Here is a 26256-nt window from a genome sequence, read left to right as displayed (position 1 = left end):
ACCAGAATCCTACAATGTAGGAACCGGGATGTGTGATTTCAAAGTTTTCCAGTTGGTTCTGGTGTGCTTTCTGGATCAGAACCACTGATGTTGAGTCTTAAACCACTGCAGTGTTTCTTAAAGGGGAGGGGCATCTGTTTAAAAGGTATATTTCTGGGCCCCCCTCCCCAGACCTACTAGCCAAGAATTTCTGGGAGTGGGGTTTATCTTTAATCTCCCTAGTGATTTTTATGTCCATTTAAATATCGAAAAATGCTGAAAGCCTAGAGCAGTGGTTTTCATGTCCCTTGGTAAGAAATAGATTTTACCTCATGATTCAACAAGCCAGCATAACTAAAACAGCGTTTCACAGGTCAATATTTATCCTACAGAGTCCAGTGAATGCTGGCATTTTCCATCCTAATGCATCTTATTTCATTTTTGTAAAGTAGGTAATGGAAACTATTAATACACTGATTTTTAAACCCCTAGCCCACTATAGTTTCAAACACTTGAGGATTGAGATGTGCTGTTAATTCTACCTGTCATAGGTTTAAAACTTTTCTCTCGACCTCCTCTACTTTTCCCAACTCCTCTGGTTAAGCCTTTAACACCTGCTAGGGTTGCTTGCCTATGAGGAAGGCCCACCTTTGTCACAGTCGCACAACACTGCCACTGTGTACAAAGCAGATTTCCCTTGTTCCCTGGACATGGGAGACCTTGCCAACTCCACAGCGCTGCTGCTAATGGCTGTATCAATCACAGGGCAAGTAATAGAAAACTGAACCCCAAGTAAGTGAAGTTATAAGGGGAAAAAAAGGAATTCTACAAGTAGCTTAGTTCAGGTGCTGTTTGATTCTCAAGTCAGACAGTATCGCCTGGATCCCCCGCAAGTCTGTCTCTTCTGGGTTGGCTCCAGATGTGGCCGATTCAGCTCTCTATTCAAGAGGGCAGCAGGCCCAGCTACACACTCCCAAGCTGAGCTGAGAACAGGGACTCTTTCAGACTGAGCACAAATCTCAGTTGGGCTGATTTGACCACATCAGAGCACATCAGAGGCTGATTTGCTCCTCTCCTGAACCGCTCACTGGGGACACGATACTGGACCTGGGGGTAGGGTTGAATCTCAGGCTGAGGATGAGGGAGAGTTAACTTCCTAAAGAGAATTAAAGATACAGCTCCCAGCAGCAAGAGGAATGGATGCCGGGCAGCAAATGCAGGTGTCATTGCTAGGCTATGTATTTCCATGGTCTTCCTCTTTGTGTCCTGTTTCCTTGGTTATGATGAGCCTGTTTTCTTAAAGTTTTCCCCACCTTTGGGAAGCAGCATAGTGTCCTGAAGCCCCTGATTTAATTCTTTTGCAAACTAGCCACTGTCAAAATCAAGCACAGGCAAGCCCTCAAGGGAAATGATGCTTTAAGTAATTTAAAAGAATTGGTTAAAATTCAGGACAGGAAACAACTGATTTTTGAATGAAGAGAAAGGAATAGTACAGTTAAGGATGAGCCAGACCAGACAGTAACTGCCGGCACTCACACGTGTAGTGGGCAAGTATGCATAATCTTCCTGGTGCCCTTTAAATAAACTGTGTTTTTAGGAGGCATCTGAGCACAGTCAGTGCCTAAAAATATCGAGTGACCACTCACAGATTAAAAGTTAAGTACAAACCTGAAATCTGACAAATAAAGCTCAGCTGATCCTATTGTTTACCTTTTGCAATTGCTCTGTATACTATTTAATGCATTCTCTTTCGCAAGCCTTCTGCCGTAAAGCAGAACAGAACTTTCTACTAGGGGGATCAGAAAGTGGATGATAGTTATTTAGTGAAAACAACATTGATCTGTTAAAATGGGAGTTTTTTTACAATCTAGCATGGAGAAAGAATGGTGAGCTTTAAATAATTCTTGTAGCGATTCTGGATTCTAGCCTACTTTGAAAGAGTTTAATGTAAATAAGCATTTTGTACATAAGCGACTGAATCTTATTTTTTCCCCCTCTATAATAGTATCAGGTTCTCTACTTTGTCACAAACTGCTACCAAGGTTTTCTAAGGTACATGCTTTAGACATGGTACAGTGATCCTGGGCTGTGCATTTTGCCCTGGAAACTAGCCTGCCTAGCGTTTAGATTTTCTCTGCACTCATGTATGCATAGAAAATCCATATCCAAAAAATTTTTTCATTTTTTTCTATAAAAAAGGATACAAAATCAGCACCCTCAGGTATGTATTGTTCTCCTAACTTGGCCTATAATTTTGCATAAAAGCTTCAAATTCTCCCTCATAAATTTATTCTCTCTTCTAACAATATGCCCATTCATTTCTAATTTTCTAATTTCTGTCTTTCGAAAGCCGTAGCATTTTAATTGCTTATGGAAACTAATCTGTCTCCTATCCTTGACAGTGATTTCATAAAGATCTGATTTTTTTAAATGAAGTTTTTCATATATATTATTGTATTTTGGTCTATAGTGTGGCTTGACCTAAGAACCCAGTCTACCGTTGAGAGTCTTAGTAAACGAATTCCAGGAAATAATAACTTTGTCAAGGTAAGAGATCTCTTCAAAAGTATACTATAAAAATGCCTGTTTAACAAAAAAAGTTTGGAGATTTCACCAGGCCTTACATCTTATTGCACAGTAGTTATTTGATACAATTGATAGAATATTTCTCCACAGATAATTACCTTTCTATCTTTCTTGCCCTGTGGTAGATTGGAGGAATAATATTCCAAGGTAAAAAGGCTGGAGGGGAAAATAAGGTGTCCCAGTGGCTTAAACCATACTCCTCACGGAGTGCTTCCTATAATTCAACCGTGCTTTCCAAATCCTTCTCTTTTTTTTTTACTGTCCATCAAAGAAAGTTCTGCGTGCTTTTGAGTTTTTAGGCATCTGGATTCAGGGAGAGAAACTAGAAGACGCTCCAGCCTTTACTTGAACTCCTCTTCCACTTTCTTCGTATGAAGAAGCCAATAAAAAATGCCTAATTTTCAGTCCTTATATAGGTCTCTCTTCAGATAAATGAAGGGAGAGAAAATTTTTGAAACAGGCGAGGTACTTTTCTTAGCAAGGTCAAGGCCAATTTCTCCTACTGTCCAAAAAGAAATTCCATTTTTTTTCTTTCTTTTTTGTTTTTGGTTTATTCCCTTTATATTTGTCAGTGGGACTCTTGAATGGCAGTTTCTTGTGGTTCTTGGTTCTGAAGCTAGTGCTCAAATCCCATTAATTGCAGCAGTCTAACAAACCATCCCCTACCATTACCCACCCAAATAACCTCAGTCTTGTCCTGAGTATGCCCTCACCCATTTCCTATCCTGTTCTCTTGGTCAACCTGCCCAGCCTTCACGCCTAACCTCCAGCTGCACTTTGCTTCAAGGGGTGCATGTTTTTCTCTCCAAAGCCATTTTCGGCAACTTTTACACCTTCTACTTAAATCATGAAAATGAGATATTTATATGCTACCTCACTATTTGGTTTGTGGGATGACCCTTGGTCCTTCAAATCAAAGAAGCATATTCCCATATGTTATTTCCTTTTATTATTTTTGAGCATTGATCTTTTTTTTCTAGGAAAGCTAGAAAACTATGAGTTAAGATTCTTAACTTACAAGCTTGCATTCAAGTGTTATATCCTTTGGTTTGAGCTTTTTTTACTAAACATATCCATGGGAGATGAGAAGGAAAAGGGATCACTTTCTGTAGTTGGGTGATAAATGAGAATAGGGATCAAGAAGGGGAAGATAGTTGCATTATTTTGATGTATGTATTTTCTTAACCACTTTCACCAGCCCTTATAAATATAGTGTTTAATATACTAACAAAAATGAATTGGACCTGATCCATTCTCAAGGAAGATTGATAAGCCCATGTTTCATTTTTACCCTTTAAGCTTTATTCAGTTCACCTTCCCTTTGTTCAATCTATTTGCTGAATTCAGGCAACTACTTTCTTTTATATATATATACTATTTTTTTTAGTTTATTGAGGTAACATTGGTTTGTAACATCATATAAGTTTCATGTATACAACATTATATTTCGACTGGCAACTACTTTCTTAAATAGAACAACCTTGTGTTGCTTTAATCTGGCGTGTCTTTGAGCTCTACTTCATTCTCCACCAATTTTATGTTGTTTGAATATGTGTATTGAATATGTTTTCCATTTTTTACACACATAAATATATTGTTAAGGCTTATATGTTTTAAAACAATCTTCTGCTTGTGGTCATTAGTTTATGAATTGATATTCTCTCTGATTTTCAATAGTTTAAATATCACTTTCATGGAATATAAAATAAAAAGCAGAGTTTTGGGCTAGCTTCTGTATGTAATCCTAACTCATCACAAAAGTTAACATCTGTGTCTTAACTATCTAGATTGCAGGGCATGTGTCATTTAATTTTCTCTTTACCTTGCTATGTGGATGCTCTTTGAACTGCAAACATACCACTCTGATCTTTTTTCATGAACATGCTTTCCTGTGCCATAAGATAGGAAAAGTATTTTTATCCATAATACTGTAGGATTGCCTTTAGGGCCATTGAATATTTTGTGATTTATTGAGTTTTTTGATTTGGTGTTTTATTTTAAGCTGTTATGAATTTAATTTCCTGGCTGAATTTCATAACTGTTTTTAGTCCAAGACAGGCCTTCCACTTAGCACTTATTTCAGTGCAGTGAAACTTCGTTGGCTCCTTGACAATGTGAGAAAAGTTCAAAAGGCAGTTGAAGAAGATAGAGCTCTTTTTGGGACCGTTGATTCATGGCTTATTTGGGTACGTTTAAATATCATGTGTGTGTGGAGAAAACTTTTAAACTGCCTATCTTTCTTCTACAAAGAGTTTCAAACTTTTTAGTTGGCAGCATCATTAAGAAAAGCCATTCAAGAAACAGCAGAACAGTTCAGCCTCCATTTGAGAGGCATTTTTGCCTGCTTCTTCTTGATTTTTTCTTGTCTTATTTCAGCAAAAATGGAGGATGATTACCAAAACCACATCTCATGTCTATTACCTTTAGACTAACTAATTTAGGTAATTAGCAATTAGTAAATTTAAGTAGCCTTTATCTGCTGCCTATCATACAATCCCTTGCTATGTGCAGGCGCTTGGTTCTAGGACCCGCCGTGGATAGTTAGCTGTCTGTATCTGCGGATCATGTAGTACTGTATTATTTATTTTTAAAATCCACGTATAAGTGCACCTGCACAGTTCAAATCTGTGTTGCTCAAGGGTCAACTGTACTTCTTTTCCACTAGTCATTTCCTAGAAGAAATGTATTTATTTCTTCTATTTTCTACTATTTAACATGATAAAATACCTAGGCTACGTTTGAACATTTGCTTTCAACATCACACAGCTGACTTTTACTTAAGTCACAATATGAAAAATCATAGTGGAAATTTCTGATGTATAATCTTTTTGCCTAAGCTGAACATGGATGAGTAGAAACAAACATTTCCCAGATATCTGTATATCTTAAAAGTACATGTTCATTCTCTTCGTTCTCTCTCCTCTCTCTCTCTCTCTCTGTCTCTCCCTCTCTTTCTCTGTTATTTTTATTAAGGGCATTTTCAAATACACCCAAAAAGCGGAGGGAATAGTGTCATGAACCTCTAGAACAATGAGTCAGCTACAGTAATCAGCTGTGGCCAAACTTGTTTCAACTGTACTCACTCTTTCTCCCCATGGATAATTTAAAGCAAATGCCAGACATATAATTTCATTTGTAAACACTTCTCTAAGTATGTGATTATCTTTTCCAACATTCAGGGGAGCTTCAAGGGAACACTGCCCCTATTCTCACTTGCCAGATGCACAGAGCAGATCTTTCGAACCCCCTATCAGGAAGTAGCGCCTTCTCCAGCCCTCCCTGTGCTTGGCCAGGGCATGCTGTGCATTGTGTTCATGGACAGCAGTTTTCATACGTGTCGGTCACAGTTGAAATAATTCTGACAGTAATTCTCACAATTGCCTGGAGCCAGACTAAGACAAGATGTGGAACTGTGAGCTGCCATTTCTCCACTTTTGTTCCTTTCTTACTTCTCACTGATTCTACATGAAAGGAAGCAGCAGTCCTTGCAGTTCAGGTACAAGGGTATTAACATTAGAGAGTTTAAAACTGCTTTCAGGATATGTGCTTGGGTCACTGCAGGCACAGCCCAATGAGAATTGTTATTCCAAAACATGGACGTGCGCACACACATACACACACAGACAAATGCAACAAGAGCAACAACAGCAACACAGGGTTCAGTGAGATCCTAAGAGGCAGGCATTTCAATGTATTTTACTTTGCCAAATTTAATGAGACTCTGCATCTTCCAAAGATAAGAGGAGGAAAACAAAAGCTGAATTTTTTCTTTAACCATCAGTTAGCTAGAACTGCTGTCCAGTAGGGTAGCCACTTCGCCACGTATGACTATTGAGCACTTGAAATGTGGCGGGTGTGAATTGAGATGTGCATGAGTGTAAAATATACACTGTATTTCAAAGAGTTAGTACACAGAATAGAAGGTAAAATGTCTCCGTAATGATTTTTTATATTGAAAGGATATTTTGGATACATTGGATTAAATAAAATATGTAGTATTATTAATTTCACCTGCTTCTTTATATTTTTAAATGTAGCTACTAGAAAATATTCAAGTACATATGTGGCTCAGTGTGGTTCAATTACATTATATTTCTGTTGGACACTGCTGAAAACTAAAAAATTAAGTAATTGAAATGTTCCATTCTCCTGCCTTATGTGCTCTGCAACTGATTATGGGTCTTGACAAAGTGTAAATTAAATTGCAAATAAGTACAGATTTAACATGTCCTTTTCACTCTGTCCAGAGCTTGACAGGAGGAGCCAGTGGAGGTGTCCATTGTACAGATGTAACAAATGCAAGCAGGACGATGCTTTTCAACATCCATTCTTTGGAATGGGATAAAGAGCTCTGCGAGTGAGTTGTATTTTGCCCTAAGAATAGATTTCCAAGTGTGTTGCCTATTTATAACCTAAATCTTACTATTTTCAGATGTTAGTGGGGCACCAAACTTTAACTGTTGATATTTCAACTACAATATACAAGTCTGTGTTGTATATTCTTTTAAAACAGACTTTTTTTTGTTGGGGGGGGGGTACGCGGGCCTCTTACTGTTGTGGCCTCTCCCGTTGCGGAGCACAGGCTCCGGATACGCAGGCTCAGCGGCCATGGCTCACGGGCCCAGCCGCTCCGTGGCATGTGGGATCTTCCCGGACCGGGGCACGAACCCGTGTCCCCTGCATCGGCAGGCAGACTCTCAACCACTGTGCCACCAGGGAAGCCCCAGACTATTATTTCTTTTGTAACGTCTTTATTGGAGTATAATTGCTTTACAATGGTGTGTTAGTTTCTGCTTTATAACAAAGTGAATCAATTATGCATATACATATGTTCCCATGACCGTTTTTTTTAGTTTGTTTGTTTTCTTAGATTCCATATATATGTGTTAGCATATGGTATTTGTCTTTCTCTTTCTGACTTACTTCACTCTGTATGACAGGCTCTAGGTCTATCCACCTCACTACAAATAACTCAATTTCGTTTCTTTTTATGGCTGAGTAATATTCCATTGTATATATGTGCCACATCTTCTTTATCCATTCATCCGATGATGGACACTTAGGTTGCTTCCATGTCCTGGCTATTGTAAATAGAGCTGCAATGAACATTTTGGTACATGACTCCTTTTGAATTATGGTTTTCTCAGGGTATATGCCCAGTAGTGGGATTGCTGGGTCGTATGGTAGTTCTATTTGTATTTTTTTAAGGAACCTCCATACTGTTCTCCATAGTGGCTGTACCAATTCACATTCCCACCAGCAGTGCAAGAGTGTTTCCTTTTCTCCACACCCTCTCCAGCATTTATTGTTTCTAGATTTTTTCATGATGGCCATTCTGACCTGTGTGAGATGATATCTCATTGTAGTTTTGATTTGCGTTTTTCTAATGATTAATGATGTTGAGCATCCTTTCATGTGTTTGTTGGCAATCTGTATATCTTCTTTGGAGAAATGTCTGTTTAGGTCTTCTGCCCATTTTTGGATTGGGTTGTTTGTTTTTTTTGTTATTGAGCTGCATGAGCTGCTTGTAAATTTTGGAGATTAATCCTTTGTCAGTTGTTTCATTTGCAAATATTTTCTCCCATTCTGAGGGTTGTCTTTTGGTCTTGTTTATGGTTGCCTTTGCTGTACAAAAGCTTTGAAGTTTCATTAGGTCCCATTTGTTTAGTTTTGTTTTTATTTCCATTTCTCTAGGAGGTGAGTCAAAAAGGATTTTGCTGTGATTTATGTCATAGAGTGTTCTGCCTGTGTTTTCCTCTAAGAGTTTGATAGTTTCTGGACTTACATTTAGGTCTTTAATCCACTTTATTGCATATATAATGAATAGGCCAAATTAAGTAATTGTCTTGATTATTTTTCAAGGAAAATTAGATTCCTCTATAAAAGTACTTTGGTTTTTGTGTGCTTTTTATTTTGTATTGATTTGTTTGTATAAAGTTAGAGTGTTAAATACCCAAGCATACTGCTGGCTTATTTATTTGTTACTATTTAATTGTACACTAAAATAAGTTCATTTTTAATTGTTGTTTACATGACTTTAAATTCATATATATGTTTCTAGATGTTTATTTAAAATAGTTTTATATACCCAATCTTATTGTTTTTTAGATTTTTTGAAATTCCAATGAAAATTCTTCCAAATGTCCGGAGTTCTTCTGAGATCTATGGCCTAATGGTAAAAAATAATAATAATAATTTTTATCTTAAAAAAGGCTTTACTATTCAGAATTCAAAAGTCAATTGTGTTACGTTTTATATTTTGAGACCTGTACATTTTGTGAATGTTGACAGTATGTAAACTAAGAATTTAGTATTGTTTAAATAGTTTTATAACTTAAAATTCTTGAGTCCTACTTACCAGTTTATATTTTATATAAACTTTATATAAAACTGTATATAAAAACTTTATCTATTATAAACTTTATTGGCTTTTCTTTGAGTATTTTAAAGTATTATTGAGATAATCTAACTACAGAGGGTGGTAAGGGAATGTTTGGGCCAGGTTATGCCTTTAATCCAAATAACTGTTCGGTAGTTGTGGTGCCTGCTCTTAATTTATGGGAAGGTCTCTTCACATTTTAGTGGTGTTCTTTTTCCTGTTGAATCTCCTTTAATGGCCAAACCATGTCTCATAGTAGATTCTTTGTCAGCCTGAGCAAAACTTTAGCAAAGAAACTGAAAGCAAAGAGTCTGTTCTGATTTGTGATTCCTGATTAAACTGGTTTTCATCATGGACATTTTTACTGTTGCTTTCATTGAAACCCACAGAAAAAGTAGTCTAAGCAAAAAGTACACTTAGCATTACTGAGTAAAAACCTTTAGGACCATTTGAACTGGTGTTTAAGGTCAAAAAACTAGAATTTATGGTAAAGATTAAGAAAAGTCTTAGATTAATTGCCAAAAAATAATGTTTTGATATTTCATGAAAAACATTAGAAACTCTACTTATAGACTTTAATAATAATAATAGAGTAGAACACTAAGTGTTCTGGATAAAGCTTAAGCAAGAATTCTTAAATGTTTTATTTATAATAAAGCCCTTTAAGGCAAAATGGAATTTTGTAAAGGAAGCATAGTCATTGCTTATCTACAATTTAAAAGTGCTTTGATAATTTCATAGCTACCTATAAACTGACTTGGGTCAGAGAAAAAAAAACTATTCTTGAGAAACAGTTTCAGAGGATGGTTAAAAAAACATTTAACTGGCCTAGTTTTCTCTTGCATTTAAAATATTATGCTTCTGTCCCCCTCTCTCCCCTTGCTGACTATAGAAAATCTCTCATAGTCTGGTGAGTAGGTTGCCCACCAATTATGCTACCCATTCATTTGGAAAAGATACAGTGCATTTCCGTTTAGTTTTAGATAAGCAGAAGTCCATTTACTAAGTAGATTAATCTAGAGCCTTCCATGACCCTCCAAATTATTATAAGCTCTAGTCAAGCTTTAGGTGTTTTTAAAATGTAACCTTATTTATTTTTAAGTCTTCCATAAGGCTGAGGAAGACTAAGGTAGTTTTCTGGAATGAGAAATTCTGATGGTCCCTATTACAAAGTACAGTTGTGATGTGCTTTGGGCTTTAGCACAATAGGGAAATCAGGTGTAGTTTTTAGATGTCCTAAACATCTATCTTAAATGATATCTTGCCCAACCTTTCAGACCAGTTAGTTGGAAATGCACTGTCACTTTTTCTGCATGCTTCACCAGAGGATATTCCCAGGAATCCTCCAGAGACCCCCCTCCCTGTGAAGAAAAAAGAGCGCTTTCCGTGCCTGACTGCACATAGTAGATTCTGCTGGTAGTTTGATAATAACTTCAGTAGTATAAGCAAAGACTTCTTTCAGTATTTAAATACATTAAGATATCTAGTCTATAGGTTTCCTGATTCACTTTCAGCCCTTCACTTATTATCCAGGTTCAGATTTTCTAAGAATTTATACAGTAAATAAAAGATAGGTCTTGGATTAACCCAAAAGCATGAAAGAAATAAAATGTCATCCACTAGATAGAGGGCATTTTTTATTTTGTAAAGGGTTTCCACACATATGCTATTATTTCCTTATCATAGCCATGTGAGATGGCTTCTGTTCTTACCCTCACTGTCACAGATAGGGAACCCGAAGCTCCCAGAGGCCAGGAGACGGGCTTACAAATGGCAGACTGAGGGGTCAGGCAAAAGCTTTAGTTTGGTGCTCTTCTAATACATCACAGGTACATCAGGGATCATATTCCTTTACCCTAATTCCTTAATATCAGTACAAATTGCTTTGTATTAGTGTAAGTTGTTTGTTTTTTTTTCACAATTAAGTTTGGTAAAGTCCACAGACAGTCACTTAAATCTCATTTTTTTTCCGCTAGAATGCTGGCAATACTTGATCAAAGTCAAAAGCACTATTCATGGCATAAATTAACTCTTGCTTATCAAAACTTGAAGAATGATGTTGGCTATGAACAAATAATACCCAATACCTGAACCCTCTCTTGTTTCTTACTTATCTTCAGAGCAGTTTGGGTAGGAAGAACAGTTGGTAAAATACAGCCTCCCAAAACAAACATGTTCCATGCTGGTTTAATAGCTATTTATATGTTCATTTTAAAGGATGTGTTAGTCTTTTCTTAGTAACAACAATAATAGCAAAGAGCTAATGGCCTTTGGCATGCATATAAGCCCAGGCCCATTTTGTAGATAAATAAATTGAGGCATAGAAAGGTTTCAGCGGCCTGCTCAGTGACTAACTAACTAACTAACCAGGAGTAGAACCCGCGTCTCCTGACTCTCAGTCCAGTGTTTCACGTCCATGTCTCTTCTTGTCATTCTAGGAATATTTCTAGTATCTCTCTCTCTGAACCACTCATGTAGTTGAAACACTTGCTTTGTCTTGTCTGCCCACATGCTCTGGCATGTTGCTATTTGTGTTCATTCCTGTTGCAGTTATGTTAGTAGAGCCAAATTTGTGATTATTCATAATCCTTTTTTAAAATTTTATTAGAAAGCTGGGGCCTTGGAAGGTGTACCAATATCTGGGGTAAGTTTCATCACCAAACATCTCCCTGCTACCCGCCCCCTTCCATGTTATGGCTTCCCTTAATCAATCTTCCTCCTTCCTTAACTATGGAAAATAAGTAAGAGCAGCAGAATTGGCTAATTCTTGTTTCACTGTGACACAGTGTAGGCTATTGAGAATTTTTTCTGAATAAATTAATTCTACCTCTCCCTTCCTGTACCTGTTTGCAGTGTTAACACATGGGAAAATGGCCAAATGGAGGCGATGCAAAGAACATAAGACAATTCGTTCCTTCATAAATAAAGAGGGGAAAATAAATCTTATGGCTGTCCTAGAAAGGAAATGAACAATATTGTCTTAGTCAGTGTTCTTTATTGTCATGTATACTTTCAGTGTTTGGGGGACCAATCTGCTGCATTGGTGGGACAAATGTGCTTCCAGGATGGACAAGCCAAAAACACGTGAGTTTTAAGAAACAGACCTGAAAACCAATGGTGTTTTGTTTGTTTTTCCCTTTGGTGTTTTGAATGAGGAAATGCTTTTGAAGTTCATCCAGGCTGAAAATTAATAGCTTAAGAGTTCCAGTACAGATATATATACTTTTCGCCATTTGTTTTTCTTCATCTCCTTCACATAGAATTCACTATATCATATGTAAACAAACTGATGAGGCTTGTGAAAACCTTAATTTGTAAAATTCAGTACCTTTTCCATCCAGAAACTAGATGTTGGTTTAAAGTATTCTTGCCTCGGGACTTCCCTGGCGGTCCAGCGGTTAAGACTCTGAGCTTCCACTTCCAATTTTCAACATGGTGTTCCTGCCCTAGACTTTCTCACTAATTATAAAGTCATATTTTTGTGGGATTTTCAGTGTTATTTCCCTGGCACTGTGCTTTCTCCCCGTCATGTGGAGTTTCTCCTTCGACAAGAAGCAGAAGGAATGACGGAAGCAGAGATTTGGTGCATTTTTCTCCTAATCTCATCTTCTTACTGCTCATACGTGCAGTCTGTAACAAGCCCCATATTTAATAATGATAAGATTACTCCCACTTTAGGCTGGGAAAGATTCTCAGAGAGGTTAAGCTAGTAAGTGAGAGCAGCAGTCTTTGCACCCAGATGCAGCTGATTCAATTTAGCCGGGGTACTTTACCTCTGTACTTTACTGTCCTCTGTGTGGAAAAGAGTTCCATAGACCTGGCAGGAGACTATCTACGTTTAAGTGTTTTTTTCTTGAGGAATTTCTAATTCTCTCATTAATGTTAACTTCAGTCGTTACGTTCTTCTTTTGTCAGTAATGGAATGTCTTTACGTTTTAGATTAAGTGTTCTTGTACTCTAGTAGGGCCAGAAGTCCTCATGCAAAAGTGTGACATTATTTGTGTGAGAGGTTTTTTTTGGAGGGAAGGTGGAAAAATTCTTTGCAGGTCATGATATCCTGAGGTTACCATCAAGGAGTGTTTGAGTCAGCGTGCGTCTGGAAACATATTCTTTGAATTCTGGGTCCCAGGTAGCTGAGTCAGGAGTCAGAGAAATGATAGAAATGGTAGAAAAGTAAGCTGTCCCCTCCGCCCCCTTCTTTCGTCCTCTGCCAGACACCCTAATGCTAGCTAGTAAATCAGATGCTCTCTCTGTGTCAAGTACCTAACACTACAGAGCACATGGGAGGCGCCCAATAGAGTTGCCAGATTTTCCCTCTCTTTATCCTCTCCTCCCCCTTAAGCATTATCAGCCAAATCCCGAAATGATGAATTTAAGTTAGGGAGGGCTTGCTGAGTACCTCTGCAGCCATTGCAGGTTGGCAGAGGGGAATAATAGCAAATTGTAAGATCTTTGGGCTCATGTTTCGCTTCCTGAGGGGAAAGAACACAAATATACAGTTCATCATATTATAAATCAGAACTTATGTGCCATAAAAAACTTGGAAGTACTGCTGTTGGGTTTCAAAGGGAGGGGAGACCAATCACAAAAGATTGTTAGTAATGAGATGTTTTGAAGACTTAGCAGTATTGGTGAACGCATGGAACACTGAACCAAGATGCAGACAGGGAAATGGAAGACTTTATTTAGAGAATGTGGAGAACATTTGGGTGGGAAAGTGGTTGTGGGAAAATAAGGCTAGGGTGATGGTGTGAAACCCTAAACTTCAGACTGAGGATTTTTTTCTTGAAGGCGGTGGGACACTTCTGAAGGTTTGTGGGCTGCTGTTCAGAGATGACTGGAGCTGTTCATTAATGATATGGCAGTCCTGTGTTAAAGTGGGGAGAGATTAGAAGCAAAGAGGACGTGGCGGAGGCCACCATGGCATCTCAGTAACAAAGACAGGAACTAAGAAGGATGAGGGCTGAGGGAGGCGTGGGTGGATATCCATGGCGCTACAGAGGGACAAGAGACAGGAAGCAGGTATGGAGACTAGTCCCCTGGGCCCAGTGGTTAGATTTAGCCAAAGTAGGGAATGGGTCCAAGTAGAAGAATTTCTGTTTGGGACACGTTGGCAGTACTGGTAGACTGTACATTACACACATACGGTAATGGGGAATGAACTCAGTATAAAAGTAAGGGATTTTGAATTGCCCATATTTAGAGGTGATTTTTGAAGCGATAAGAATAGATAAAATTACCAAGAAAAAGTATACAGGTAGAGGAGATATTTAGAAGAAGGAAGAGGTGAAGGGATGTAGAAGTCAGACAAATAGAATGTAGTTAGTCATTAAAGTGGAGATCCAGTGTAGAGCTGTTGAAGAGAGGGGCTTGGTCAGCAGTGCAAAATAGTACAAATAGGTCATGGAGGCTGAGAATGAGAACAGACCGTTGTACATAGAAGTCAGGTCTTCAGCGGTGACCTCAAAGAATGAAGTTTTAGTACAATGCTCAAGATGGAAGCCAGGTTGCAAGTGGTCAAAAGAGATGCGAGTAGGTAGAGAATAGAGACAGCAAGACAGAATGTGCTTTGCAAAAAGGCAACTATTCAGGAACGGGAAGTGAAGTACGTAGTTTGTTAGGTTAACAGGATCATGGCCAAGTTTGGGGAATTTTGTTTGTGTTTTTAAGTTAAGTTTGTGTTTTAAGTGCCTCCTCTCCCCAGAGGCCCTAAGTGTAATAGAGGAGTCCTTCTGCCTGTTTCACAGCTTCGGCCAGGGCCACTCACGCTCCCGCTGTGTACCATCTTTGTTTGGCCCACTTCTCCGTGGAGAATAGCAAACAACCTTTAACTTTCCAGAGCTCAGAAACGTCAGACGTCTTTCTGGGATGTTTGAGGAAGGACTGGTAGGCCATATAAATGCTGAAAACCCCATATAGGTTTGATGACTGGGAAGAAAAAAATAATAAAATTTAAGAGGAAAGTAATTGCCTGTACACTGTTTTGAAAGCTGTGGCCTAAATGTAGCAAGGAGGTCTCTTCATATATTGACAATACTCGGTAATTACTTATCAAGTATATACAAACTTAAGAATTCACTTTTATTAAGTACCTTGAGCCTCTGCGTCAATTTCATACTTTAAGACTTGTACACTACCATTCAGTATACAGAGTGTTTATATGGGGACTAAATCAGTACAGATTTCTCCTTTAAATAGTGTGGAACAGAAAATTCACTTCCATTTTTACGAATATTTATTAAAGGAGATTGACTTAAAATATATAGCTTTTTCAGCGTCACAGAAGTAAAAAGGCGTAGCGATTTATGTGTTTGAATTCGTATATATATTATTCCCGTACCTGGTGTCATTTGACTGGTGTCTTTGAAAACTTAGATATTCATGAATCCCATGCAGGCCGACAATCAAGCAGAAGAGATAGACGGTCTTGGGCTAATTCTCATTCACAACAGTGGTGCCTGGAAAAATGTTTATCAGAAAAAATTGCCCTGGCTTTCTATTTGCCCCACAAGGCCCGTGGGGAGGGAATCCCAAACAGGGCAGGACAGCTGTGGAGAGCCAAGGGTGATAGTCACAGCCAACTGATTTGAAAACTGTCGCCATGTGACCCTTACTGATATCACTTTGGGCTGCTTATCTGCCTGGCACAAGTCAAAACCACTCACTCATGTCCAAGCACCAGATTTGTTGCAGAGTCCGAAGGTTTTGCTGATAAGGCTGTCACAAAATAAATTCAGTTCTTCCACGGCAGCTGTGTTACGTGCTGGCTATGACTCTCCCACCAGTGTTAGTAGAATGCCCTGTCCTGCGCAGAGAACAGGGAAAGTAGACCAGCAATAGCTTTTCCCTCTGGGCCCCTCATTTTCCCAAAGTCCACCTACATTTTCCTGTACCCTGGACCTACCCCCTCTCCATGCCAGAAGTTTATGACTGTGCTAATGATGGAGCTAGGCTGGCCCGCTCCATTGCTGAATGCCTGTTAGTCATGATGCTTCACTTCATGGGGATTAATAGCAATGTAAGTGTGACAGACTTTAGGATTTATTGTACCTCAGTGCTATTTTATGAACATGGCCCTGGGCTATGACTAAGTGCCAAATACTATACTTGCATTTTTCCATTAGGATTGCACTAAGTACATTTTCTTCTAGACTGTTCTTTAAAACATTATTCCAAAGAGTTTGTGATGTTTGTTAGCTTTTAGAACTTTTCTAAAACTTTAATATAAATTACTTTTATTGTTCTAAGTTAAATGTTAGTTTTGTAGTATTAATGTTTCATCATTTACTTTTAATAAAATTGTCCTACTGTTCATTCTTCCCCCCAACTATAGGTATGGAACAGGCTGTTTCTTACTATGTAATACAGGCCGTAAGGTTGGTTTTTTTCAAATTAAAAGATTAGTGAAAGTCTTCTTTAACTTCATATAAATAATACTTGAGCATAATTTGCTATTAAGTTACTTTTGAGTCAGGAGCTTTTATTTAATTTCTATCAGGGTTTAATTTAGAGCTCAGTAAAAATGATGAAAATCACTACATGTGAATGGTTCTTGTAAGCACCATTTTAGGTTCTTTGAATTTTACATGTGTGTGTTTAATTGTGTTAGTGGGATATCTATACTAGGACTTTGTCAGATTCTTAATGCAAATCTAATTTGGAACGAGGGATAAACTTTTTATACTGTTTAAGTGTACTGTTCTTAATACTGATAATTTTGACTTTTAAGATCTATTTTCTAAATTGTTATATTTATTGAATTATGTTGTAACTAGATCATTTTTGCTTTAAAAATATTCTAATGCTATCTTTTTGTTTTCCTGACTAATGAAATCTTTTTCTCTTTCCTACAGTGTGTATTTTCTGAACATGGCCTTCTGACCACAGTGGCTTACAAACTGGGCAGAGACAAACCAGTGTATTATGCGTTAGAAGTAAGTACATTTCATTCAGTATAGATAATGTGACAAACATTCAAAGCTAATGAAAACCACAGTGTTGTCTGTAAGAATGAGAAGCAACTCCTCATCTGTTACAATTTTATAATGACATTGCAACAATTCAGTCACATCTTTATTTTTATTATTTATTTATTTATTTTTGGCTGCCTCGGGTCCTCGTTGCTGCACGCAGGCTTTCTCTGGTTGCAGCGAGTAGGGGGCTACTCTTTGTTGTGGTGCGTGGGCTTCTCATTGCGGTGGCTTCTCTTGTTGCGGAGCACAGGCTCTAGGCGTGCGGGCTTCAGTAGTCGTGGCACACAGGCTCAATAGTTGTGGCGCACGGGCTTAGTAGTTGTGGCGCATGGGCTCAGTAGTTGTGGTGCATGGGCTTAGCTGCTCTGTGGCATGTGGGATCTTCCCGGACCAGAGATCAAACCCGTGTCCCCCTCACTGGCAGGCGAATTCTCAGCCACTGTGCCACCAGGGAAGTCCCCAGTCACATCTTTAGGCTCCACTTCCAATTCTAATTCTCTTGCTATTTCTAGTTACTTCCTAGAAATAGTGTTGAACCGCTCAAAGTCATCCATGAGTGTTGGAATGAACTTCTTCTAAACTCCTGTTAATGTTGTAATTTTGACCTCTTCCCATGAATCACAAATGTTCTTAATGGCATCTAGAGTGGTGAATCCTTTCTACTAGGTTTTCAGTGTACTTTGCCCAGAATAGACCCATCAAAGGAATCACTATCTATGGCAGCTGTAGCCATACAAGATGTATTTCTTAAACAATAAGACTTGAAATTCAAAATTACTCCTTGATCTATGGGCTACAGAATGTATGTTGCATTAGCAGGCAGGAAAACAACACGAGTCTCATTGTATGTCTCCATCAGAGCTCTTGTGTGACCAGGTGCATTGTCAGTGAGTGGTCATATTTTGGAGGGAATCCTCTTCTGAGCATTAGGTCTCCACAGAGGGTTTTAAATATTCAGTAAATCATGTTGTGAACAGATGTGCTGTCATCCAGGTTTTCTTGTTCCATTTATAGAGCACAGGCAGAGTAGATTTAGCATAATTCTTAAGGACCCTAGGATTTTCAGAATGGTAAATGAGCATTGGCTTCAACTTAAAGTCACCAGTTGCGTTAGCCCCTAACAAGAGAGTCAGCCTGTCCTCTGAAGCTCTGAAGCCAGGCATTGACTTATCTTCTCTAGCTATGAAAGTTTCAGATATATCTTCTTCCAGTATAAGGCTGTTTCATCTACACTGAAAATCTGTTGTTTAGTGTGGCCCCCTTCATTAATGAAGGTGTCTTAGCTAGATCTTCTGAATTACTTCCTGTGGCCTCTACATCAGCACTTGCTGCTTTACCTTGTACTTTTATGTTACAGAGACAGTTTCTTTCCTTAAACTTCATGAACCAACCTCTGTTAGTTCCAAACATTTTTTTCTGAAGCTTCCTAACGTCTCTCAGCCTTCATAGAATTAAAGAGAGTTAGGGCCTTGCTCTGGATTAGGCTTTGGCTTAAGGGAATGTTGTAGCTGGTTTGATCTTCTATCCAGACCATTCAAACTTTCTCCATATCAGCAACAAGGCTATTTCACTTCTTTATCATTTGTGTGTCCACTGGAGTACTTTTAATTTACTTCAGGAACTTTTCCTTTGCATTCACAACTTCGCTAAGCATTTGGGGCAAGAAGCCTAGCTTTCAGCCTATCTCAGCTTTAGATGTTCCTTCCTCACTAAGTTTAATTATTTCTATCTAGCTTTTGAGTTAAAGTGAGAGACATGTGACTTTTCCTTTCACTTGAACACTTAGAGGCCATTGCAGGGTTATTAATTGGCCTAATTTCGTTATTGTTCTGTCTCAGGGAATTTTTTTTTTTTTTTTTTTTTTTGCGGTACGCGGGCCTCTCACTGCTATGGCCTCTCCCGTTGCGGAGCACGGGCTCCGGACGCGCAGGCTCAGCGGCCATGGCTCACGGGCCCAGCCGCTCCGCGGCACGTGGGATCTTCCCGGACCGGGGCACGAACCCGTGTCTCCTGCATCGGCAGGCAGACTCTCAACCACTGCGCCACCATCGAAACCCAGAACACACACATTTATCATTAAGTTCGCCGTCTTATATAGGCACAGTTTATGGCAACCCAAAACAATTACAATAGCAACACCAAAAATCACTGGTCTCAGATCACCTTAAACAACTATAATAATAAAAGTTTGAAAAAATGGGAGAATTACCAAAATGTGCCACAGGAACACAAAGTGAGCAAATGCTGTTAGAAAAATGGCACCAATAGACTTGCTCTGTGCAGGGTTACCACAAACCTTCAATTTGTAAAAAACACAGTACCTGTGAAGCACAATAAAATGAGGTATCCCCACTGTGGGATTTGTGCCTCCGTGACCATAAACACTGTTTCTGCTACTCTAGCCTGAGTGTTCATTAATTTAGTCTAATAACCCCATCATATCACTGGCTCCAGCAGCATATATTAAAATATCTCGCTCTTTTTCAAATGAATTATTATCAAGCCAAGTCGATGCCATTTTGTATTTGCACAGACGATCTTTTGTTAATCTAAATTGAGGTCTTTGTTTCTTCCTGTTAAATTTCAGGATAGTAATTTCAGCCTGTTCTGACACTGTCTGAATGCTTTTTCATTCTTCCCACTGTTCCTCTTCCAGTTTTGTCTCATCTGGAGACTTAACACATAAGCTTTATGATATCGTTTTTTTGTTTTTTGGGGTTTTTTTTTGTGTGTGTGGTATGCGGGCCTCTCACTGTTGTGGCCTCTCCCATTGCGGAGCACAGGCTCCGGACGCGCAGGCTCAGCGGCCATGGCTCACGGGCGCAGCCGCTCCGCTGCATGTGGGATCTTCCCGGACCGGGGCACGAACCCGTGTCCCCTGCATCGGCAGGCGGACTCTCAACCACTGCGCCACCAGGGAAGCCCCATATGATTTCGTTTTGATTCATGTAATTTTTTTGTTTAGTTTCATAGAATTTTAAAGTAGAGAGGGGCAATAGATTAGATGACAACAGGCTTTGCTACACCCTGCTATCCCCTTGTTTTATACATGAAGAAGACAAGTGAAATTGGAGTCATTTGGCCAAGGTAGCTTGACAGCTAGTAAGTAGCCAATCGTCGATGCAAATCCCGGTTATTGGGCATCAAAGTCTAGATGCCTAGGCCGCTCCACTGTGCCATCTCCTTCCTTGTAAATCTGAGTATTCAGGGCTCCAGTCTACCAAGTCCAGTGTTCTTTTCACTGCATCTCCCATATGTCACACCCTTCTACTAACCTAGCAACTTGATCACAACACACACACACTAGTATATTAACAACAATAGATAGAATCTTTTTTCTTTTCCGAATTCTCTTCAGTTAACAAACATCTTGTAAAATTAAGAGAATCAAAAACGAGTGCAGAGAATAAAGTTAGGTGGGTAAAACTTTTTCTCAGTGAATTCATGCAAATTCCACCTGGTCACACTGCTTCCTTTTTGGGTTAAAGTGCTTACAAAGCAGATATTTAATACCCATTTCTTTCATTTGACTGATTGTTGTTAGCCTTGGCAATCTGAGGTATTCAAAAAGTAACTTTCTACCCTTTTTGAAAACTGAAACTATAACTACCCCTCTTAGTTTTTAGTCTTCTTTCATTCTCCCTCTGCTGATTTGGAAGCAACATAACGCATTTCTCATTTTTTGTTGTTGTTTTGGGGTTTTTTGCTAGTACCTTCAAAATAATAACTATATATTTTTCTAAGAGTGCTTATAATTGTTTAGTATTTTTAATAACCACCCAACCATGATGAGGACCTTGAATGCTTTACCCTTGCCACCTCCATCCATAATCATGTTATTGAGTTTAAAATTTTCATTTCCCCTTTTTCTTAAACACTCAATAATTCATACTGTTTTCTTTTCAGTCAATCATAAATCATATCAATTGACATATTTTGTCAATTTCCGTGTCCAGTATCGTTTCCTTGGTCCCATACCTTTTACATCGTCCCCCACCCCCAGTTTTTTCTTGCTGAGGGATAGCCTTTCACAGTTCATAGAGTCTGGTGCGGTGAGCCTATTCTTTTTTAGGTTTGTCTTTATTTTGCTCTCTCTCTGGGGTGGATATAAAACTCAGTTGCTTTATCTGCATCCCTTCTGGCCATTTTTTGATGCTGATGAGACCTTCGCTGTTCTGATTTAAAAGTGGTTCCTTTGTAGATAGGTAATCTGGAAGTTTTAAACGTTATATCCTTATCATTGATGTCCCATAGTTTTACTATGATGTGCCTGAGTTTGGATTTATTTTTACTTATTCTGTTAGGTACTTGGATACAAGTCTGTCTTCAGTTCTGGAACATTCTCAACAATTATCTCTTCAAATATTGCTTCTCTACCATTACCTCCATCCTCTTCTGGAATTGCTATTGTACGGATATTGGAACCTTCCAACCCACCCTCCATGTCTCTTAACTGCCCTTTTATATATTTTTAATCTCTTTGTTTCTCTGTGCTGCATCCCTGGTGAGTTTCTCAGTATCTACCTTACATTTCCAAATTCTCTCTTTAAGACAAACAAAACAAAAATGTTTTAATTGTGAAATGTAACACATGTATAGAAAAAAATGCATAAAACATCAATGTACAGCTTAACAAATTATTATAAAAAGAAGACCCATGTAACCTCACCCAGGTCAGGAAACAGAAAACTACCAGGAACCTTCTATGTGCCCCTCCCAATCACATCCTCTTCCCTTTCCCCTAAGTTAACCCTGCCCTGACTTTTATTATGATCACTTTCTTACTTTTCTTTACAATTCTAACGCTTAAATGTGTAACCCTAAACACGGAAGTTAGTTTTGCATGTTGTTAATACTTTATATATTAAAAATATAAGAGAGAGACTGAGTAATACAGTATGCAATCTTTGATCTGGCCTCTTTCACTCAACATTTTATTTGGGAAATTCATCTGTGTTGTTAAATATAACTATTGTCCCATTCTTTTTCATTACCATGTGTAAATACCACCAGCAGTATATGGGAACACTACTTTGCCTATTTTCTCTGTCTATTCTACAGTTTATCTCATCTATTACATTTTTTAATCTCACTCAGTAATTTCATTTCTACAGTCTTTAACTGGTTATTTTTCATGTCCACCTGATTTTATTTCTCTTTTCTTTTGATTTGTAATTCATGGGGTTTTTTTTCATGGAAATCATACCTTAATCTACCTCTTTGTGTTTTTTTGTTGTTACTGTTTTGTTTTGTTGTTGTTTTTTTCTCTTTTTGGCGGTGCTGCGGACACACAGTGTCTTAGTTCCCCGACCAGGGATTGAACCCGTGCTCCCTGCGGTAGAAGCGCAGAGTCCTAACCACTGGATTGGAATGAATTCTATTCCAGATGTTATGTTTTGTTGGCTGATGTCATTTTTTCCCCTTCCATACATTTTCATTAGAAGTGATGCTTGCAAGCTAGCGTATGATATGCTGTAATGTCTAATTTATATAGTATATATACAAAGTATATATATATTTTTAATTTAATCAATTTTTAATAGAAGTATAATTGACTTACAATATTACATTAGTTTTAGGTGTGTAACATAGTGACTCAGTATTTTTGTACATTACAAAATGATCACCACAGTAAGTCTAGTTAGCATCTGTCACCATACAAAATTATTACAATATTATTGACTATATTCCCAATGCTGTGTATTACATCCCCATGACTTGTTTATTTTATAACTGGAAGTTTGTACCTCTTAATCTCCCTCATCTATTTCACTCATTCTGCTACCCCCTTACCCCCTGGCAACCAGCATTTTGTTCTCTGTTTCTATGAGTCTATTTCTGTTTTATTATGTTTATTCATTTGTTTTATTTTTTAGATTCCACATGTAAGTGAAATCATGCTATATTTTCTTTCTCTGTCTGATTTATTTCACTTAGCACAATACCCTTCAAGTCCATCCATATTTTCGCAAATGGCAAGATGTCATAATATTCCATTTTATATATATTATAAAGTTATCCATTTTGTCCATCTATTAATAGATGCTTAGGTTGCTTTCATATCTTGGCTATTGTAAATAGTGATGCAATGAACGTAGGGGTGCATATATCTTTTCTAACTAGCGTTTTTGTTTTCTTTGGAAAAATACCCAGAAGTGGATTTGCTGTATCGTATGGTAGCTCTACTTTTGATTTTTTGAGGAACCTCCACACTGTTTTCCACAGTGGCTGTACCAACTTAACATTCCCACCAACAGTGTCCAAGAGTTCCCTTTTCTCCACACCCTCGCCAACACTTGTTGTTTGTAGTATTTTTGATAATAGCCATTATGACAGGTATCTAGCTCATTGTGGTTATGATTTGCATTTCCCTGTTGATTAGTGATATTGAGCACCTTTTCATGTGTTTATTGACTATCTATATGCCTTCTTTGGAAAAATGTCTACTCAGATCCTCTGTCAATTTTTTAATCAAATTGTTTGTATTTGATGTTGAGTTATTTGAGTTCTTTGTATATTTTGTATATTAACCCCTTATGAGATATATCATTTGCAAATATCTTCTCCCATTCAGTGGGCTACCTTTTCGTTTTGTTGATACCTTCCTTCACTGTGCAAAAGCTTTTTAGTTTATTTTCACTTTTGTTTCCCTTGCCTGAGGAGACAGATCCAAAAAAATATTGCGAAGACCCAAGGTCAGAGAGCATACTGCCTGTGTTTTCTCTAAGAGTTTTATGGTTCCAGGTCTTGCATTTAAGTTTTTAATCTATTTGGAGTTTATTTTTACATATGGTGTGAGAAAGTAGTCCAGTTTGATTCTCTTGCATGGAGCTTTTTTATTTTCCCAACACCATGGCTGATGTTTTAATAATGGATTTCTTCATGTATTTTGGAATTTTCCCTTCCAGACTCATTTTCCATTAAGCCAATAGCCCTAGTCAGCGCGTAGACAATTGCTTGTTTTCCAGTACCCCTACACAAGCAGGAAAGCACTACCTAGCCCCTGGCTTCAGACACTGACAGTCTTCCTGATCTTACACCAAGCACTTCGAATCCCTTTCCTCTGCAGGAGTCAGCTCCAGCCACCACTCCTGCTCCCTGACACACACAGAAAAATGACTCACAATCCATCATGCCTGTGGCCTCAAATCCTGCTTAGCCATGCATTTCTGTTTCTGTCCACATTGATGCTATTCTCTGTCTGAGTTAGCATGTGTTGTTTTGGTTTTCTCTTTTTATGTTTTGCCTGTTATCCTCTGTTAGGGACAGAGGTGATTTTTTTTTAACAATGTAGTTTATTTATTTATTTATTTATTTATGGCTGCGTTGGGTCTTTGTTGCTGCGTGCAGGCTTCAGTAGTTGTGGCTCGTGGGCTCAGTAGTTGTGGCTCACGGGCTTAGTTGCTCCACAGCAGGCATGTGGGATCTTCCCGGACCAGGCCTCAAACCCGTGTCCCCTGCATTGGCAGGTGGATTTTTAACCACTGCGCCACCAGGGAAGCCCCAGGACAGGTGATTTTTAAAGTGCAAACTCATCCATCTCTGTTGATAGGGATGTTTACTTCTTTTTTATCACCAAGAATATTAACATCTCTGGGTCCTTATTTCATTGTTAGTAAAAAGGAATTGGGACACCTGATGCTTCAGTTGTTTTGAGACTTTAAACTCATATTAAACTGCTAAAATTTGTCCCACTCTTTTTTTTTTTTAAATAAACATTTATTTATTTATGGCTACGTTGGGTCTTCGTTGCTGCGTGCGGGCTTTCTCTAGTTGCGGCAAGCGGGGGCTACTCTTCGTTGCGGTACACGGGCTTCTCATTGCGGTGGCTTCTCTTGTTGCGGAGCATGGGCACTAGACCTGTGGGAGGGCTTCAGTAGTTGTGGCACACGGGCTCAGTAGTTGTGGCATGCGGGCTCAGTAGTTGTGGCTCGTGGGCTCTAGAGTGCAGGCTCAGTAGTTGTGGCACACAGGCTTAGTTGCTCCGTGGCATGTGGAATCTTCCCAGACCAGGGCTCAAACCCGTGTCCCCTGCATTGGCAGGCGAATTCTTAACCACTGTGCCACCAGGGAAGCCCTGTACCACTCTTAATAGTTGGAAAATTTTCTTAGTGGTGGAAGATACTGAAGCAAAATAGACCAAGGATTACCGAAATAGAACGAGTAGTTCTGCCTTCCCTCTGCCATCTGTGCACTGTCTTCCCCAAGCTGTGCTTTTCCCTTCCTTGTTCATCTTCTTTTTCTAAATGTTATTTCACGAAACAAAATTCTTTTGGGGGCCTTTAATCTGATTATGAACGTGAGCTTACTTTGGATTTGAGACTTCCACGTTCTGTATTCTGTCACTAGGATATAAGTTCCCTGAGGTCAGAATATTTATCTGTCTTGTTCACCACTCTATCCCAGAGGCTGGCACATAGCAGACACTTAGTAAATATTGTTTATATACCAAATCCTATGTTATGCCATTTTTGTCTATTTAAACATGAGCTTCAAAGAGGATTCCTTATATCCCCCCATTGTTTTCTTTGAATGTCCTTTTTCTCCTATCGTTTGTATGACTTGTGATTATAGTGTTAAATTTTTGTTTTTGGAGTTTTTCATCCCTCTTCAGCCAGATATTCCATTTCAGGTATAAGTCTCATATATTAGTTAACTGTTGCTGCATAACAATATTACCACTGATGTAAGCGGCTTAAAACCTTACCCATTTATTATCTTATAGTTTCCACGGGTCAGGAGTCCAGGCAAAGCTTAGCTGGATCCTCTGCTCAAGGTCTCACCAGGCTGCAGTCAAGGTGTAGGCTGAGGCTACAGTGTCATCTGAGGCTCCATCTGCTTCCAGGTTCACTCAGATTATTGGCCAGATTTGGTTCCTTGTGGTTGTAGGACTGGGGGTTTCAGTTTCTTGCTAGCAGTCAGCCAGAGGCTGCCCTTAGCTCCTAGAGGCCGCCTGAAGTTCCTTCCCATGTGAGGACTTAACACCAGCAAGGGAGGGAGAGAGTCCAGAAAACAGGTGTGGTAATCTTATGCAACGTAATCATATGCACATCATCACATACGTCCCATCACCTTTGACATGTCCTGTTGGTTAGAAGCAAGTCATAGTCCCACCTCACTCAAAGGGAAAGGATCATGGAAGGCCATGAACAGCAGGAGGCGAGGATCATGGGGGCCTATAAACATTGTTTATGGACTTTTCTAAGGTAGTTTCTTGGAAAGTGTACTTTCTGAGCAATAAGTGCTTTTAATTTTAATTCCCTAACTGGTTATCAAAGTATTAATGATACAGATTACATTTCATAAATGCTTCCCCAATTCAACTCTGTGCTCCTGTTC

General features: G+C 38.7%; 1 protein-coding gene across 5 annotated transcripts in view; it reads left to right on the top strand.

Moving 5' to 3' along the window:
* The window catches only part of GK (glycerol kinase), a 77756-nt gene that overhangs the window by 36672 nt on the left and 14828 nt on the right, over positions 1-26256 (top strand). For 3 of the 5 annotated variants that reach the window (XM_082681075.1, XM_082681073.1, XM_082681072.1), the window contains exons 6-14: positions 2450-2526; positions 4614-4751; positions 6813-6922; positions 8674-8740; positions 9837-9854; positions 11553-11588; positions 11961-12028; positions 16278-16320; positions 16798-16878. In XM_082681075.1, coding sequence (XP_082537201.1) covers positions 2450-2526; positions 4614-4751; positions 6813-6922; positions 8674-8740; positions 9837-9854; positions 11553-11588; positions 11961-12028; positions 16278-16320; positions 16798-16878 — 638 coding nt within the window. The remainder of the gene's footprint in view (positions 1-2449; positions 2527-4613; positions 4752-6812; positions 6923-8673; positions 8741-9836; positions 9855-11552; positions 11589-11960; positions 12029-16277; positions 16321-16797; positions 16879-26256) is intronic. The other 2 variants (XM_082681076.1, XM_082681074.1) reach the window with 1 other exon arrangement.

This window comes from Grampus griseus (genome assembly GCF_964374135.1).
Source record: "Grampus griseus genome assembly, chromosome: X".
NCBI classification, from domain to species: domain Eukaryota; kingdom Metazoa; phylum Chordata; class Mammalia; order Artiodactyla; family Delphinidae; genus Grampus; species Grampus griseus.
The sequence above is the reverse complement of the archived record's forward strand: the minus strand, read 5'-3'. Positions and strand labels throughout refer to the sequence as shown.